At 37.0% G+C, this 19,251-nt stretch overlaps 3 protein-coding genes and 1 long non-coding RNA gene across 4 annotated transcripts; 3 read left to right on the top strand and 1 right to left on the bottom strand.

Annotated features, from left to right (window-relative positions):
* Positions 1–203: 203 nt before the first annotated feature.
* LOC120347538 (cilia-and flagella-associated protein 96-like) lies at positions 204–3,368 on the top strand. The gene is made up of 8 exons (XM_039417556.2): positions 204–458; positions 750–823; positions 900–1,045; positions 1,114–1,251; positions 1,360–1,435; positions 1,508–1,687; positions 2,135–2,307; positions 2,699–3,368. Exons 1-8 carry the CDS (start codon positions 359–361, stop codon positions 2,748–2,750), a joined length of 939 nt encoding a protein of 312 aa, XP_039273490.1. The 5' UTR covers positions 204–358; the 3' UTR covers positions 2,751–3,368.
* On the bottom strand, positions 3,306–4,393 carry LOC120347537 (L-seryl-tRNA(Sec) kinase-like). The gene has a single exon (XM_039417555.2). The coding sequence runs from the start codon at positions 4,297–4,299 to the stop codon at positions 3,328–3,330; it is 972 nt and encodes a 323-aa protein (XP_039273489.2). The 5' UTR covers positions 4,300–4,393; the 3' UTR covers positions 3,306–3,327.
* Positions 4,394–13,343: 8,950 nt separating this feature from the next.
* LOC120346502 (uncharacterized) lies at positions 13,344–14,069 on the top strand. The gene has a single exon (XM_039416269.2). It carries the CDS (start codon positions 13,344–13,346, stop codon positions 14,067–14,069), a length of 726 nt encoding a protein of 241 aa, XP_039272203.2.
* Positions 14,070–18,081: 4,012 nt separating this feature from the next.
* Positions 18,082–19,251, top strand: LOC144429938 (uncharacterized). The gene is made up of 2 exons (XR_013479186.1): positions 18,082–18,401; positions 19,135–19,251. It is a non-coding gene; the product is annotated as an uncharacterized LOC144429938 (long non-coding RNA).

Raw genomic sequence — 19,251 nt, 5'->3', positions numbered from 1 at the left:
GTTGCTCAGAAGTCACAATTTTTACAGTCAAAGAAATTCTCAAATTAGGAAAATTTAATGGAAAAGACTAATGCGGTAAAATATTTCATATTATTGTTTTCTTATTTATTTAGTTTGCGAATATATGAAATTATGCTTATCACTCTGTAGCTCTGTCACTACCAATTTACAGTTCATTTATCAATATGTTATAATTTTTTCAGTTTTTAAATTGCATTCATATACTCACACTTTGTTTTATAAATGTAAGTACGGTGCAATATTTTGACAACAATTGAATGTAGTTGAAAGTACTTTTGTAATGCACATTGAGTATCACTGAAGTGTTGAACAGTAGTTGAATCATCAAAACATCAACATGGCGGGTGGAAAGACAGATATGGAGAGAATCGGCCTCTTTAGTGAAGTTGGCTACACAACGATTGGAGATAAATACCCAAAGGTGGATCCAAACAGTAGTAAGTCTTGTAAAATGTCATGTCAAATTTTTTTCAATCATACCTGTCTTTTTATAAAAAATTTTAAAAAAAGATCAATTTTATAATTACAGCTTTATCATGAATCTATTCAATTGCACAGTTAAAACAAAATATATTTGCAATTCAAAATTTGTGGAATGCTCACAACCAGGATTTATTCTTAGCTTTCGCACGAAACACAATTATTAAAAAGTTTCAAGGTCGTGCACTATGGTTACAAATATCAAGGAGCATATTGTTCAGGTTTTGATATATTCTGATCTTTCATAGGGCCTTTCAATGAAGCTGCCTACAAAAATAAACACATGCTGCCAGGGGGAAGCAAAACTCGTTCTGCACTTCAGGTAGTCATTCGTTTTATTCCTTTTTAAATACATGAATTAGGATGACCCATACAACATTGAATTAATGTTGTTTTAGGCTGGCTACTTTGAGGGCCAATTCAAAAGAATCATGGAAAAAGAAGCCTACACAGACCCTGTCAAGCTTCGGCGACAACAGAGATTAAAAGAATCAACAAAAAATATTGGCAAAGCTTTTTTGCCGAACGCTGGTGAAAAATTACCGTAAGACATTTACATCTTTACGAAAACATATATAAAGACCCCAATTTGATTCAATATCAATTTTTCAGATGTGGTCTTGGAAATCACTATGGCACATTTTCAGGACCAATCAACGCGTTTAGCCCAGTACCACGCCCAAGAAAAGCATACACTGCACCAGGAAGAAATTTCACTACAAATCCGCCAAAAAAGGGAACTGGCTATGGGTGAACATTTTCTTTTTCTCATTACTATTTTACTTTCTGTATTCTAATTGACAATTTTGAAGGTATGGATGCACATAATAAGTTGCACCTTGCTTTATGCTACTTCAGATATATTGGAGTAACTCTTGGGAAATATCAAGATCATGCAGTAGAAGCCTACAACAGAGCAAAAGAAATGCGAAGGGTAACACTAAAATTTTCAATATTTGTGAAAGAACTGGAAGGTTACAAATTTCAAATAATTTCTATTTTTCAGAAAGAAATGCTGGCGCACAAAGCTATGCTGAAGGGGGCTGCTTTTAGATTGAACTCTCATCCACAAACTTATTTTGATCATAATCCATATAGACCGGACAGGCCTTTAGGTCCACCCAAAAAGGCTTCAGCGTCTTTACCACCAGTCAAACCATTCAAGCCAAGTTCTCCACCGAAAAAGGTAGGTTTAAAAATTTCAGGCAGCCTTTTAATAAATTCAAATTTCAACTGATGTTGATGATAGAGTTCTATTCCACATATGATCTTATGAATAAATAAAGCATGAACCAACCTTTATTAAACATCCCCAAAGATCAAAATTGTAATGTTTTGTATGAGCATAAACCAAAGTTTTTTAAACATCCTGAAAATTCGAAATTACAGTGTTTTATATTTTATTCACATTTGTGTGGCCGATTCGGATGTAGGCTATTAGAAAATTCACTGAACGAATTACCAGTAGGCAAATTATGTCAACACTCAACAGACACATATCTCAACTCAATACCCATGAATTTTAAATGAAAACAGCGTGAAAATACTCATTTTAACTTTACAGACCAGGAAATTAAAGTTCAATTAAATCATTCGTTTATAATTGGTGTTATGAATTTCAATTTGCTTTTAGATTGCAGGAGCAAAGGCTGGGACATTTGATCCGTATCCATCACATTCCAATGATCCATATGTTGTGAAAAAAAAGAAGGCACCAACAACAAATAAGGAAGGAAAAATATTTCACCCGGCCCTTGGACCGAAATCTAGACCAACGAAATCTATTGTATCACAAAATGTCATTAAGTAAGTGTATTAAGTAAAATAACCCTCCTACAGAATTCACAAATATTCTTAGGCAATTATCTCATCCACACACATAGGGATATATGTTATCTTTTCCAAGTAAATTCTATGACCTTTAACTAATTTTTAGCACTATTGATAACCAAAAAAGTGTAAATTTACCACCATTTTGTATAGTTTTACACAATACCCTAGTCTATATTTTTTTGTTTAATAAATATACCGAAAAGCATATGTATACTAAAGACAAAACAATACATTCCCTTCCCACTTTTAATAACATGACATCAGGTCGCGAGTCCGTAAGTTATTGAATACCAGTCCTATTATATAGCAACCGTATCACATTTCTCTTTTGTGGTTTATTAAACATATATCTTTATATTTTCAGATCTGTTCATCGGGATAATTATAAAAGCGTTCGTCAGGTCATGGCATTTTAAAAAATGCATTGATCTTTTTCACCCACTTACAAATGCAATTTGATTTACTGTTAATGAAACCTCTATAAAGTCTTATGATTATTATTTTAATTTTATCATAAGTGTTATTCTAATAATGTACTGTCTTTGTCATGTCAAAATGTATGAAACGAAAAAGACTGCATAATACTATTGAAAATGGAATAACGTACTATTTTAGACTTTAATGTGGTGACTTGGTGATAGCCTCTATACAATATAGAGCAAAAATGTGACACGAACTTCAAGGAATGAAGTAACATCCAGTCTATTGTACCTTAATCAAAATCTGCTCGAATCTTCCGATATTTTTGTCTAGTTGAAAGCTTTTCATGTCAAAGCAGTATGGTGAGGATTTAGTTCAAATCACGCTGACACTGTCTACTTTTATATTTGTATCAACATTCTTTTAACACTTGTGTCATCTTTTCCACAAAAACTTTCCATTAGGTTGAATGTTTTGAAAATAACTCCACAATTTGTTGATTAGAAGGGTCTGTCTTTTTTGAAATAGCTTATAACAAAACTCTTCTGTAATACTGTATATTTTGAACTGAATTTACTGTATTTCTTGAAAAATTAAATTCATTAAGTCATGAATACTGTTTTCTATTTTATCAAAATCTAAATTTCCATCAGTTTTAAGAAATATTTCATCATCTACATAACCTATTTTTAATAGAAACAATGTCTGTTTTTTCACATTGATGAGCTTTTTAGAAAACTGAGAAAGAGTTGTATCAGATGACGTTGATTTTTTGAAATCTTGTATTTTCATCGATACTAATCGTCGTATACATATATCAGCTTGGTGAAGAAAATTTTTTCTGTTTATTTGACGCACTTTTTCAATTTCTTCTTGTATGGCAGGTCCTGGGAAACTGGGTGGGTGCTCCATACTTTCATCAATTATTCTTAATAATTGACCAGAAGATGCTTCCAAATTGCTACTTTCTAATTTTACAACAAATTTTTCCCATTTGCATTTTGAGTTCGAGCCAGGAATTTCCATTTGATTGCTAATTTTTTCAAGGATAGCTTCTTGAATTGGATTTTTACGTTTTTTGTTGTTTCTCAAACACACTTGTAATGGTATATCAAAGTAAACAATACTGAATCCAACTTCAAGTTTCGCACACATACGGTAATATTCATTCCGCATACCTCTGTATTGCATATTGTCATCAATGAGTAAAACAATTTTCATAGTTGGATCAAAAGTTTTGATGTCTTGGAACAGAAATTCAAGGGCAGACTGAGACACACCTTTATCAAATATCGGACATAGCACTTTGCTTTCATTTCCCAAAAACTCTAAAATTGAACTAACATTATTTGCAATTGATGATCTCGCTGCTTTCCAAGCACTAATAGAGTCCAATGACTTGGCATGATCAACTTTCAATAGAAGTGAATCATAGCATACATGGATGAACTTATGTGTAGAGCCTTGCAAATGTTTTAGATGATTTGCCAATGTTGTTTTTCCAGCTCCAGGAAGTCCACAAAACACACAAACAGAACAATCCATCCTAACTTAAACTGTGATCAAATCAATGAAAATATTATCATAGACATTTAGTATTACATGTTCAATATATTTGATTTTAGAGCATATTGCCATGTCTATAAAATTTGTAACAACCATCAAACTATACCTACCTTTATATTAAATATTTCTAGTGGCAAGGTAACATAAATAGGGTTACAAATATGCAACCCATTTCTTATTGCTAGTCACAATTATAAAGCTTGCGAGTCTGGCGACGAACCTCATCAATGTGACCTACACATTCGACTATCATGCAATACCAATTATGCAAAACTACTAAAAACCTGTAAAGAGTTGACCTATTGGAAAGTTGCACACCGAATTTTCCAGCAGTATCCTAAGATAAACTGGAGGGAAAAAATTTCACAGTAGATAATAAATTGGTGCAAATAGGGCTTGCCTATTCGGGGGGGGCAAAGATTTGAACAATATTTCCCTGGGTTTCCGCAACTATGTCACAATAGAACAATTGACTTCCCAGCAATTGAGCATGTGTGAACCAGTATTGATAATTTACTACTGTACTAGATTAGGAAAGAAAAACTGATGTCTGTTGCGATAGACTCATGTTGAAAACATGATTATTGTTAAATTAATAATAACTCATGTTATTATTTGAGTGAATAAAAGTCACACAGACATTTCGTCCACAAGATGGTTCAATTTATGGGATGTGGAATTACGGGACATTTGGGTTGAATAAATGTCCCTAAATAAATTTATAACCAACTCCCAAGTGTGTCTAAATCATAACTAAAATCGCCATATGTCACTTTGTAATCCTGTAATCAACAGATAGGATTTACATATTTATCCCGCGGGAGAGAAAATCCGATAAAAAAAACACGGCCTCTCGTCCGGTTACCAGTCCAGATCGGGTATGAGATTAGTTAGCCAGTTATTTGTTTTCGGAAGCATGGACTTGATGATGGAGGAAGCCGTAACCGACCAGCGGTTATGTGAACCACCCTACGGCGGCGAGGAGTCCAGCAATCCTCTCACACATGATCATCCCCGCATGGATTCGAACCCACAAAAGGTACCGTAATCAGAGATGCGGTGGCGCGCGTATTCCTAACGCTTAGCACGATGGGCCACACCGTCGAGGAAGAATCTGAGGGGCGGAACCTCTGTAAATCGAAGCGTGGTACCGGTACCAATCGTCACTCGTCACATAAGTATAAGAGCAAGATTGTAAAAACGCAGTAACTTAGGGCTAGGCTATACACAAATCAATATTTTGGCAGTACTAAGTACCGGTATACCCAGTCAAATGAATAATAAATAAAGACACCTCCACTCGATTTATTTTCTAAATGGATCCACAGCGTGGATTGTTCAATAAGTAAATAATGGATTAATTAAATATAAATTAAACAACCACTCGATCAAAACCGAGATTTCAGCCCTACGGCAGTAGTCTACGGCCTACTCTCAACTCAGACTCCTAATGCTGTGATGAGGCGATTCGGGTTTGCATTCAGCCTTGATAGCCACTTATATATGGGCTTCATAAATCATAGTCACTTTGGCTTGTGCTAGCTTTGCAATGGACGTTTACCCGACCCTTGAAAGATCCTACTTATACTTAATCATTGCAAAATTTTCAACGCTGATTTTGAGTGTTTTGGAGAGTTGGCGGTTACAAATTGGCTCACATGTTCAAAACTATCATTTTTATTCAAAACAATAAACCACGTGACGCTTATAGGTACCGGTACTGATAGCTAATTTTAGGCTAGTCTTTCGCAACGTTTGCGGTATTTTTAATTATTGTAACTAAACTAAAGGTCCTCGGACGACATAGAGACAATTGAGTTATTTGATTTATATTTTGGAAAGATAACTAAAAACAGACGAATACAGACGGGATAAAACGTCTAAAAAGTGGGACTGTCCCGCCTAAAACGGGAAGTATGGTAACCCTACCTATACTACTTTCTTTAGGCCGTCGTGTCCATATATTTGAGCATCACTCTTTCGACATAATGACAATTAACTTATAGGCACCAATACAGCTATTGTTCTTGTATTATTCTGACTGGCTGAACGCCAAATCGGGACTTTTTGGCTGACCGGTCGGGACACCGGGACAAAACGTCAAAAAGTGCGACTGTTCCGCCTAAACGGGATGTATGGTATCCCTACCTATACTACTTTTTTAGGCCGTCGTGTCTATATATTTGAGCATCACTCTTTTGACATTGTGACAATTAAGCTATATGACACAAATACAGAAATATATGTGTGCAGCAGGACTCTTGAATTGAATATCATTAGGCTTACCATACGTCCCGGTTTAGCCGGGACAGTCCCGGTTTTGACGAGCTGTCCCGGCCGGTCGAATCAAATGTCCCGGTTTGTCAGCACGGCTGTCATGGGTGAAAAATTCATATTCCTTATTGTTACAATTTTTTAACGGTGGCAGCCCATTTACCACTGTTTTGCGACACACTTCGCTAATTCAGAGAGTAAAAATTGCTCTATTGTTATATCACAATCGGTATATGTTTTAATGCGTTTTCTGGCGTTAACTACAATGCCGTTAAGTTGTCGAAATGCCATAAAAAAAGTACAAATTTTCTAATGAGTTGAAAGGAGATTTTCCTTATTTTGCGCAAACTGAAGGAGGAAAGGTACACTGTACGCATTGCAGATCTGTTTTTCTATTAGTCAAGAATAAGATGGTCGTTCTGATGTCAACGATCTTATCCAAAGCAGGAAGCACAAAACATTAATTGAGGCATTGACTCGACTGACCAATTTTTTGCGATAACAAATTCGGATGATTGTTTGTCGTTGCCAGCCGACATAATTGCTTATCACACAAAGTTTTGACTGCACCTCTGAATTAATTTTAATTTTTTTAGCCTAAATTTGCATTAACTTGTAAATATACACAGTTAGAATTTCTGATGTCCGCTGTCTGATAAGCGGATTCGCTGATTTTGCACGTTTAGCCAGAAATAAATGAGAGTCGGTGATTTTTAATTGAATTGCTCCGCTGTTCTCCTCTGAACCTAATGATGATTTACTTTAAACCAGTTTCGTATCAGTAACCTTCGATGCATCAAACAGAAAGAATTTAAAGCTTGTTCCAGTTGTGGTTCGTTATTTTTTTTACTTATGTTGGTGTGAAGATAAAACTATTAGAATTCAAATCTTTACCCAGGGAAACCGCCAAAACTTTTACTGAATACTTGCTCTCTTTTCTCGGAAAAGTTGTTGGGATTCTGTGCGGATAATTGCAACATCAACTTTGGAGGCGTAAAAAGACGAAAAACAAATAATGCTTTTTTTCAAACTAAAAGTAATATAACCGGTATAGATTGTGCGTACCATGTAGTTCAACTGTGCACTGCGATGCCATTTTCAACATGTCGTAGATACTTCGCCTGTTTGTGTTGTTGTCAAAATGTATAAATATTATTACATTTACACTGTCCGAGTAACAGAGAAATCATTCTGCGATTTTGTTGATAGTATCAACGGCTATTACAGCATGGCAGCACTCGGGTTTTCCATTTATTACCTGCTTTGCAAAGGATTACGGAACTGTTTGAAAGCTTGATAAGTTATTCAAATTCTCAAGAAGGATGTCCTACTCTTATGCTTAAATGTTCCAGCGTACGAACTTCACTTGAAATTTGTTCTTTGCCAGCTCACCTACTTCAACAAAATTATTTTAATTTTGAAAAAAGATAATACTAATGCCGTAGATCAGGGGTCGGCAACTTACGGTTCCAGGGCCGGATCCGGCCCGCAGAATATTATAATCCGGCTCGTGACGCTTCACCAAATTATAGTAACAAAACAGCCGTTTTGACGATTATATTTTTTAAACTAAATTATATTATAACCTAACAAGTATATAATTCACAACTACTCGTTTAATGAGCCTATAATTTAATTATAATTAGACAAATGGCAACAAAACGCAGAAAAATGATGCGAAGTGCAAAGGGTTCAATGGCGCTGAAAATATTCAAATGCAATTTTTTGCGATGCAATGAAGAAATAAATCTATATTCTATTCGAAAGATGTATTACTGCTTGATTTTTATTATAAAAAGTATCATTCGTTCGGTTTCAGCTTTCTAAAAATATGTACGGCCCGCCAATGACTCGCAGCCCTTAATTTTGTCCCGCGAGCGACAAAAGGTTGCCAACCCCTGCCGTAGATGTCAGAGGTGAAGCTAAATTTGAAGGAAAAAGGGTGAAGACTGTTAATTCCGTCGCAATCACTTGTACTTCTGGAATCCTTGGAACGCTCTGGCGAAATCGATGTAACTGTATTTAAAAAGAATGTTTGCGGTATATAGAGCTGCATGATGAAGCCTAAAATGCTCCCCAGGCCCCACATGTGAACAAATTATGGGTGATTTAAACTGGACTAAATTGTTTGGTTTGCAAAATTGATAAATGATATGTTCGGTTAGCTAGTCAGGTTTTGAATAGAGATGCACTTTTCGACGAATACTGATAAAGAGATATTTATCTGAGCATGGTCCAAATGCTGCTTTCTATGATCCTAATTTGCCTACTATAATTACTACTGATGCTTCTGGCTATGGTTTGGGTGCTATTTTGAGTCAAATTGTGCAAATAAGACTGAACGTGTTATAACATGTGCATCCAGAACACTTACTGAAAATGAGAAAAAGTACTCCGTTGGTGAACGTGAGGCACTTGCTTGTGTATGGGCATGTGAAAAATTCCATAATTACATATGGGGTAGAAAATTTGAGCTGCAAACTGATCATCAAGCTCTTACTACTTTGCTTACATCCCAAGGAAATACTCGACAATCTATGAGAATTGCTCGATGGAATGCTCGTTTGCTACATTATGATTATACAGTGACATACAAATCTGGTGCTGAAAATAAATTTGCTGATGCTCTATCCAGATTACCTTTGAATTCTACTGAAAATACTGATTGCGAAGATGATGTTGTGTGCAATTTTCTGAATACTACGGATACTGATTTATCCATTTCATTACTTGAACTACAAGAAGCTACACGTAATGATCCTATGCTCTCTAAAATGAAAGGTTACATTTGTAATGGATGGCCTTACAAAAGAGATGTTGATTCTGCTTTACAAACATTTTATCATGTACGTGATGAGCTGACAATTTACAAAGAGTTGATAATCCGAGGTGAAAGAATCCTTGTTCCTAATGCTCTTACTACTAAGTTGATTAACCTTGCACATATGACACATCAAGGAATTGTTCGTACTAAACAAAGATTACGAGATCTATACTGGTGGAAAGGTATGGATAAACAAGTTGAAGACTTGATTCGTCATTGCTCTGTCTGCAATACTCATGATAAATCTCTTAAACCTGTATTCGCTCCATTGAAACCTGTTCCTTTGCCTAAACAACCTTGGCAAAAGCTTGGTATTGACATTGTTGGTCCTAATGAAAGTGCTCCTGCTGAATGTCGTTTTGCTATTACATTGATTGATTACTACAGCAAATGGCCTGAAGTTATGTTTACTTCGAAAGTTGATACACCTACTGTGATAAAATTTTTGAAAACTGTTTTTTGCAAAGAAGGTTACTGCAATGAAATTGTCAGTGACAATGGTGTACAATTTCGATCACAAATGTTTGAAGAATTTTTACGTCAAAGAAATATTAAACATAGTTACTCTTCACTTTACTATCCCCAAGCATCTGGTGAAATTGAACGTTGGAATGCTGTATTCGGAAATGCTGTAAAAACTGCTCTACTGAATGTACAGCCGTTGAAAGATGCTATTCAACTATTTCTTTGTATATATAGATGTACTAAACATGCTACTACTGGACATTCTCCTTCTGTTCTGCTACACAATAGACAAATGAGAACTGGTATTGATATTCCTGAAATTCATAATATGATGAAAGACTGGTCAAGTGAAAACGTATACGAACATGTTATGAAGAAACAAAATGCAAGTAAAGAATACACTGATGAGAAACGTGGTGCTAAACAACTTGATTTGAATATTGGTGACTATGTGAGAATTAAAAAACCTGGTCATGTTGCAAAAGGTCAAATGAAGTTTGGAGAACCTGTACAAATTACTGGTGTACATGGTCCTGCTACCTATTCTACAAGTGATGGTCGTAGATGGAATCAATCCAAAATTTCTCCATGTGCTAATCCTAACCCTGTACAAAATGATGCTTTACCTGATTCTGATGATGCTTTACGTGAATCTAATGATACTTTACCTGATTCTAATGATACTGTGATACCTTCTGTTGATAATACTGCTAATGATAGTTCTGACACTGTTAATTCTGAATTGCCTCGTAGAAGTTCTAGAATGCGGGTACCTCCAAAATGGCATAGAGATTATCAATTGTGATTTATGCATGCTTATATTGCTTTTGTACTTTGCTACTGTACATATTTTTTTCAAATGGGGAAATGTGGTATACTGTGTTATGGCTCCCATTATTTCATGCATGAGTGACCTTGGTTTCTATCTCGCCCTTCTTCTTTTGTTGATGCTTCAGTCGATGACTGCGTGTTTCTGTAATACATTTTGAATATCTACAAACATCGTCTATTCTTCGAGTTCACGACACAACAAACTGCGCCTCTCTTCATCGTTGATAATGCGGCCTTCCTAATGTGACCACACATTAGGTTTCCAATGCGCTGTGCCAAATTTACCCTCGTTGTTGATAATGCGCCATTCCAAATGCGCTTGTCCTAATAACATAAGAGTACTCCACTATTCTATCCAACGTAAACTGATTTTATGGCCAAATATATCAGCAGTTAAATTCTACGTCTCATTCTCAAAGTTTGTGTGATATATGAGAAAGATATATTTTTGCATAAAAGACATAATAGTTGTCTTCATACCAGTGATTACTTGTTCAGATTACTCGAGACGTATACCATAAAAACAGATAACGAAAATGGATGAATAAATTGTCAATATTGTGTCATCCTAATGCATCTTCATCCAAGTGCAGTTTTGAGTATTTTGTGGGGTCTGCAGCTGCCGCAAAACCGTGGCGGTATTTCCATACCATGGCCGCTACGGCCAAACCTATGGCGACTGACCTTTTACCTGCCACAAACTAATGACGAGCTGCCGTCGGCGCGGCAGCAAATTGAAAACCAATGACAGGAAAAATTTTGCTGCCGTAACCACGTCAGGTTGGCCGTAAAGACAGGGCTGTCCCTTATGGCATAGGTTCTCAAAGTGCTCCGTACTGAGCCTCAGGGCTCCGCGAGAGAAGCCTAGGGGCTCCGCGAGCTATTTGATTATTTTTTAAAAGACTGACTTGGCTAATTTTGTAACTGTCCAAGTAAGCAACAACAGCTTTAATAAAATTTGACAACATATAGCCTCGAAATATGGCAAAGAGGCGGAATTAAAAAATGACATTATTTATAAGCAGGAGTGCAGCCAGGATTCTTAAGAGGAAGGGGGATCAAAATTGGAATCGGAAATTTCCGCGCAACATTATTCGCGATTAAGTAAAAAAACTTTTTTAATGGATAGCGAGATTTCTGTTACGTAAAATATTCAATCCATGACTGATTCGAGCATTTAAAATGTCTTGTCATAATAATTTAATTGTGCTCGTCGTTACTCACGTTTGATTCAAGATGACTATGAGAATTACTTAAATAAAATATTACTATTCTAAAATACCATAAAATACGTGATAAACTGCCAACTATAAATAAATTGAAATGGTATTTTTGCGATCTTGGGATTTGTCAAACTTTTGTTTCTTCGCACTCGAGATTATTTTTAAGCAAGATATCGCCGTTACAAAAATTCCGAGGTCGACGGTAAAACTCAATAAGTACAATATACAATTGTGCAATCTATGACCATTGCGGGCATATTTGAAATGACTTGTTTATTGGGATAATTCTGTTAAACGTAACCTGCGGTTGTGTCACTCACAATAGAAAATCATTACTTCTCAAATAACCACGGCAATCCGCGGACATAAAATGAGAAACAATGAAACAAAGTTAAGTGAACGAAGTTCTTGTGGACTACTGTATATCCTGAACAACGCTGATATCATAAGATATTAGAAACGAAGTCATATTGCCCACAAAATAACATACATACCTACTACCGGTGTCAGAAGTTTGATAAGATATTTGTGTCCGTCTCGATCAAAATCATAATCGTAATCATAACTTATTGGTGGATTATAGCGATTTAGCGAATTCGACAACTTTGAGCCTTTCTTGCAACACTGACTTCACCCTATCGCAGGTCTGCCACTCAGATTCTTTGCAAGATATCATCGTCCAAAAAATAACAAGGTCTGGGCAAAATACGAACGATTGAAATTTATGTTATCGCATGCGGCTCCGTTGGTAGTTTCAGAATGAATGAAAGGTACATAGCGCACACAATTGTGACTGTGTTTCTATTTCAGTTGCTATGATGAATAACCAAAGAAAACCTAACATATCATCAAATATATATTGTCATTTGCAATGTCTAAAAAAGTGTCTGTCGTGTCGTGAGTCTGCTGAAACAAAACTTATAGTGTTATCTTCCGTTTTAAGTTTTAGTTTTAATATTACATAATGCCGCTTTTCAATCAAGAAATTTGAGTTGCGGATTCACCGCCGATTCTTTATTAATTAATTTTAGCATCTCGTCGCCGATGACTATGTGATAACTTGGAAATGCAACTCAATGTATCTATTTGTTTATACAGCTGCAGTCAAGCGATGATTGCTGTGGCGTTTTAAATCAGACTCCAATCATTGCTGTGCTGTAGATGTAGTGTGTTAATTCTTTCAACTTTATTCATTTAACTATTGAGTCGCTTACTGTTAGCATCAGCAATTCGATACGTATTTGTTTTCTTGTTTAATAACATTTGCTTGTGTTATATTATTTTAGATTCATTCTAAGAGTGCTTTAAATTTAAGTTGAATAAAGCCTTATATCAAGGTACTATATTTCTCATTCATTACAATTTATTCAACTTAAATCATTTCACAAGAGTATTCTGGTACAAGCATGGACAAGGTTCTGAGACCAGAGAGACTGGAGGTAGATCCTAACTCTAGTGAAGCATCCTGTGAGTGGCTGCACTGGAAGAAGACTTTCGATAATTTTCTAAACGCCTTGCCGTCTGAAGGCCTTGATAAACTTGGTGTACTGGTGAATTTCATATCTCCTCGTATATTCCAAAACATTGAGGAGGCAGAATCGTACGACACTGCGATTGAGATTCTGAAAACAATGTTTGTCAAACCTCTCAATGAAGTTTATTCTCGGCATGTTCTGGCAACCAGGAACCAACAAGCATCTGAAAATGTAGACGAATACATGCAAGCATTGAAATCGTTAAGCAAACATTGTAATTTCGAAGCTGTATCTGCTGTTCAAAACCGAGATGCTTATGTCCGAGACGCTTTTATCCGGGGGTTAAACTCCACATGGATACGACAGCGTTTGTTGGAAAACAAACACCTTGATCTTAATACGACATACGATCATGCCAGAAGCTTAGAAGTAGCAATTAAGAATGCTGAAGCTTATCGAGTATCCGATCCTTCTACTGTGTATGCGGCTGCTCAAAACAGTGAAACTCAAAACGATGAGACATCGTGTGATATCGAGAAAATATCTGCTACTGCAAATTCCGCGTGCTTTTCTGTGGCGGAAAGAAACATCCTCGTTCAAAATGTCCAGCCCGAAATGTGTTTTGTTTCAAGTGTCATAAAAAAGGACATTTCATAAAAGTCTGCAGAGGAACCGTTTTCAACCCACAAAATCCTGACGAAGTCACTGCATGTTCTAACTCGTATATATTAGGAATGGCTTTTGACAATACCCCGAAATCATTGAGAGGGTCGTCGTCTGTGATTCATATTGAAGGACACAAAGTACGCGCACTTTTTGATAGTTGCAGTAGTCAGAGTTTCATACACCCTCGTCTCATAGAAAGGTGTAACCTCCCAATCAAAAGGGACACAGTTAAGGACAAGGTAGCAATGGCTTCTCTGGCGTGTTCCATGCCTATAAAAGGTTGCACAGCAGCTGATATTGAATATCAGGGCCGACACTATCAAAAATTCATATTGAGAGTAATGGATGATCTATGTCGTGACATTTTACTTGGAATAGACTTTCAAGGACAACACCAAAGTGTAACTTATATTTACGGCGGCGATCGACCTCCAATGTCTGTATGTGGCTTTTCAACTTTCAAAAGTTTGCCACCAGAACCATTCAAAAATCTGACTGCTGACTGCCATCCTATTGCTACAAAGTCTCGTTGGTATTCCAAAGATGACAGAAAGTTTATTGAAATGGAGGTCAACCGTTTGTTACAGGAAGGAATTGTAACGCCTAGCAGATCTCCGTGGAGAGCTCAAGTTGTCGTCGTAAAGGGTGAAAATGGGAAACGAAGGTTTGTAATCGATTATTCACAGACCATCAATAAATTTACTCAGTTAGACGCGTTTCCTTTACCTAATATGAGCGATATAATCAACGAAATTGCTCATTATCGTGTGTATAGCACAGTGGATTTAAAAAGTGCATACCATCAGGTTCCACTTGAAAAGGAAGACCAGAAATATACTGCTTTCGAAGCTGCGGGTGCTCTGTTCCAGTTCACTCGTTTACCGTTTGGAGTCACAAATGGTGTGGCCTGCTTCCAGAGGGCAATGATGAACCTGGTAAAAGAAGAAAACCTGACCGGTGTTTTCGCGTATCTCGATAACATTACCATTTGTGGGCATACTCAACAAGACCATGATATCAACTTGCAGAAGTTTCTAGAAGCCGCTAAACGACGAAATCTAAAATTGAACGAAAACAAAAGCATATTTTCGACCAGAAAACTTCAGATTCTAGGTTACGAGATTGAGGAAGGCCAAATACGTCCGGATCCTGGGAGACTAGAACCTTTGCGGCGTTTGTCGATTCCTACCTCAGTTTCCGCTTTAAAGCGTTGTCTTGGGTTTTTCTCGTACTACTCAAAGTGGATACCAAAGTTTTCTGATACTATCGGACCACTAGCATCTGCGAAAACTTTCCCTCTCGACGACCAGGCAATTCATGCGTTTCACGAATTGAAGCGACTCGTAGAATCTGCTGTCGTTATAGCTGTGGATGAAACTTTACCTTTTGAAGTAGAAACAGATGCCTCTGATGTAGCATTGGCTGCAACCCAAAACCAAGGTGGGAGACCAGTGGCTCTTTTCTCTCGCATGCTACAAGGTCCAGAACTCAAACACCCTTCAATAGAGAAGGAAAGGACTTTAAAGGACCTCTACCGTCATATAATAATAATCGATACTTTCTGTGCGTAGTCGATGAATTTTCGAGATTTCCGTTTGCATTCCTATGTCCAGATGTTTCCACAGCAAGTGTCATTAAATGTCTCACGCAACTATTCACTACATTTGGAATGCCTGCTTTTATACATTCAGACAGAGGTTCTGCTTTCATGAGTCGAGAACTTCGCTCTTTTCTCAATGACAAAGGTATTGCAACAAGTCGCACCACACCATATAATCCTGCAGGAAATGGACAGGTTGAACGTTTTAATGGCACGATATGGAATGGGGTGAAGTTGGCGCTGAAATCGAAACGTCTTCCTGTTCAATTGTGGCAAGAGGTTTTGCCTGATGTTTTGCATTCCATACGGTCGTTATTGTGTACAGCCACCAATGAGACTCCTCATGAGCGAGTTTTCAAATTCTCCAGAAGATCTACGTCTGGATGTTCTATTCCATCCTGGATGTCAACGCCGGGACCAGTGCTTTTGAAAAGATATGTCAGGAAGTCGAAAACCGAACCTTTAGTAGATGAAGTCGAGCTTCTTGAAGCAAATCCACAATATGCTCATGTTCGATTTCCAGATGGCAGAGAAACAACTGTAGCCTCAAAACATCTGGCCCCTGTCGGTTACGAAATTTCGATGAATAGGCAAGGGACAGACAATATCAACCATGAAACACCATTGCACGTTAGAGACGAGTCTTCGATTCAACCTATGTCTCCATCTATCAATCAAGGAAACAATAAAACTCAAACGCAAGAAGATATTGTTGAAAATAATACTGTCTCTAGATCTCCATCGCCTCCAGTTCTAAGGAGATCAACCAGGGAACGCCGAACCGTAGACAGACTAAATCTCTAAAGTGGCGGTGAATGTGATAACTTGGAAATGCAACTCAATTTATCTATTTGTTTATACAGCTGCAGTCAAGCGATGATTGCTGTGGCGTTTCAAATCAGACTCCAATCATTGCTGTGCTGTAGATGTAGTGTGTTAATTCTTTCAACTTTATTCATTTAACTATTGAGTCGCTTACTGTTTGCATCAGCAATTCGATACGTATTTGTTTTCTTGTTTAATAACATTTGCTTGTGTTATATTATTTTAGATTCATTCTAAGAGTGCTTTAAATTTAAGTTGAATAAAGCCTTATATCAAGGTACTATATTTCTCATTCATTACATGTTATTCATTACATATTAAATTAACATGTTCTTCACATCGAATTCATAATTCCCCACGAGAACAAAAAAGCAATTATCGTTGTCATTGTGGAACAATACACATATATGCCGGAGGAAATTTTTGATTTAGGGAGAATAAACACCGACGTAAAGATGTTTAAGGTATAACGTTTCACGCCCTCGAAAACAGTCGCCAATGGACCAAAATACAATCGCGCAGCAACCTTTTAAGTCTTCCAAAAATATCAAAAGGAAAAAGATTCTACCTCTAGTTTATTAATATGTTTGTCGAATGTCAAATTTACAGCCTTAATATATATGATTTATCATTGAAATTTAGATTTATTTATGACTTGTATTAACCCTATTAAAAAAGCATTAGCATTTAAATCAAGTAAAGTACTTTTAACATACTCAATAATATTAATCGGAAAGTAACAATTTTAAAATTTGTTTTAGGGCTCTGTGAATAATGGCCAACCTCTTCACGGGCTCCGCAACACCAAAAGTTTGAGAACCCCTGCCTTATGGTACCAAATATTTGGTTAAGTTGGAACGTTTTTCTCATGGATACAGTTTTGATGGATTTGGGGTTAGGGTAGATATAATTCCGCATGATCAGTTAAAATCTGGTACATTAATTTGTGAATATACCGTTAATACTGATTACTGGATAGCCCTATAAAACCATGGCAAGAGCTGCCGCGGTTCGTTCGTGGCAGGAGCTGCCTTGAAATGGTAAGAACTGCGCCTCTCTTCATCGTTGATAATGCGGCATTCCTAATGTGACCACACATTAGGTTTCCAATGCGCTGTGCCAAATTTACCCTCGTTGTTGATAATGCGCCATTCCAAATGCGCTTGTCCTAATAACATAAGAGTACTCCACTATTCTATCCAACGCAAATTGATTTTATGGCCAAATATATCAGCAGTTAAATTCTACGTCTCATTCTCAAAGTTTGTGTGATGTCACAATCAAGTGCCGAAAACTTTTAGAGCAGTGTTCGTCAACCTTTTTTACCGTGGTATACCTTTTACAATTTTTCAAGAACTTTGTATACCTTACAAATACCAACATTTATTTAAGGCTTAAGTAAACATTAAATTTTAAGCACATATTGCACTGCAATATCATCATGCAATCTAATAGGCTAGGGTCTGCAAGTTATTAATTTGACTGACGGCCTTACCGCCAAGAGGAATAATGTTCAACGTAAATCAAACGAAATACATGGCAGCCGAAATCACCAACCCAGGCACGTGACCGCATCATCTATAGAGGACTTGCACGGGTCACGTGACCTTGTTACTGGACGGCAATAAAACAAAAACGTCCATTTGGCTCCTGTCAGTTGCAAGTCGGATTATACGTTTCCGTTTTGTTTGGCCGTTGAAAATGGTTATTTCGTATTGTTCCGCTGGCTGTACGTATAGTATAGACAACGAAATGGATCTTCAGCTATATTCCACTGTTTTCAAAAGATCCGGAACGTCGCGCAATGTGGATATCATCTATTGGCAGGACTGCTTGGTGTCAAGTCCAGAAGCCATCTTACTTGTGTTTCACTGTTTGCGGACAGCACTTCGTTGATGGTGAGTCATGATGTGCCGTTATCAATTTTTTTAAATATTCTTAAGCTCCCTCATTTCAATGGAAAGCAGATAACAAACTACTGTTATTGGGAGGCGTAGGCCTGCTTGCAGACTTGACTCGTGTAAGGGCCTACTTGCAGACTTGACTCGTGTAAGGTATTAATCAATAATTGCCATAAGGTATTGTTTCCCTAGTTAGCTGGTAATCTATTAGTAAGTGTGAAAATTTGAATAGATAACTAAAGTTTAACGCCAGTGCAAATGCAAAAAATAACCAGAATTCAATTGAATTCTCTATCTGAGAATACGCTCGCCACCACATCTCTGATCCCCCTGGGAGTTTCACAGGTTCCAATCCCATGCGGGGATAGTTATGTGCGAGGGGATTGCAGCTTTCCTCTCACTAAGGGTGGTTCACACGACCGCTGGTCGATTACGACATCCCCCACCATCAAGTCCATGCTTCTAAAACAAATAACTGGCTAACTAATCCCGACATAGAATGGTAATCGTACGATGTTGCACCTTGCAATCTGTCCCCAACCACAGATAAATTCTATCCTAAAATCTAACCACATTGGTAGGCATAGTTGCGTTTTAAATTGAAAGAAATCTTCATTAATGGTCAGAAGGTGGTGTCTGATTGTTTTGTTAGTTAGCAGGTAATTTATTACTGATCTGATACACAAACTTGGCACTGTCAAATGATGATTAGTGTTTTATTTATTTTCAGGAAAAAGGGAAGATAACCCATTATCAGCTGCTTACATGTCCCATCGATATTTGAATTTTCGCCATCCCCAGAGAAGAAGAGAATAATTAAAAAAAGGAGAATTTTGAAGGAAGGCAA

Source organism: Styela clava, chromosome 11, assembly GCF_964204865.1.
Source record: "Styela clava chromosome 11, kaStyClav1.hap1.2, whole genome shotgun sequence".
Lineage (NCBI taxonomy): Eukaryota > Metazoa > Chordata > Ascidiacea > Stolidobranchia > Styelidae > Styela > Styela clava.
This window is presented reverse-complemented; position numbering and strand designations above follow the sequence as displayed.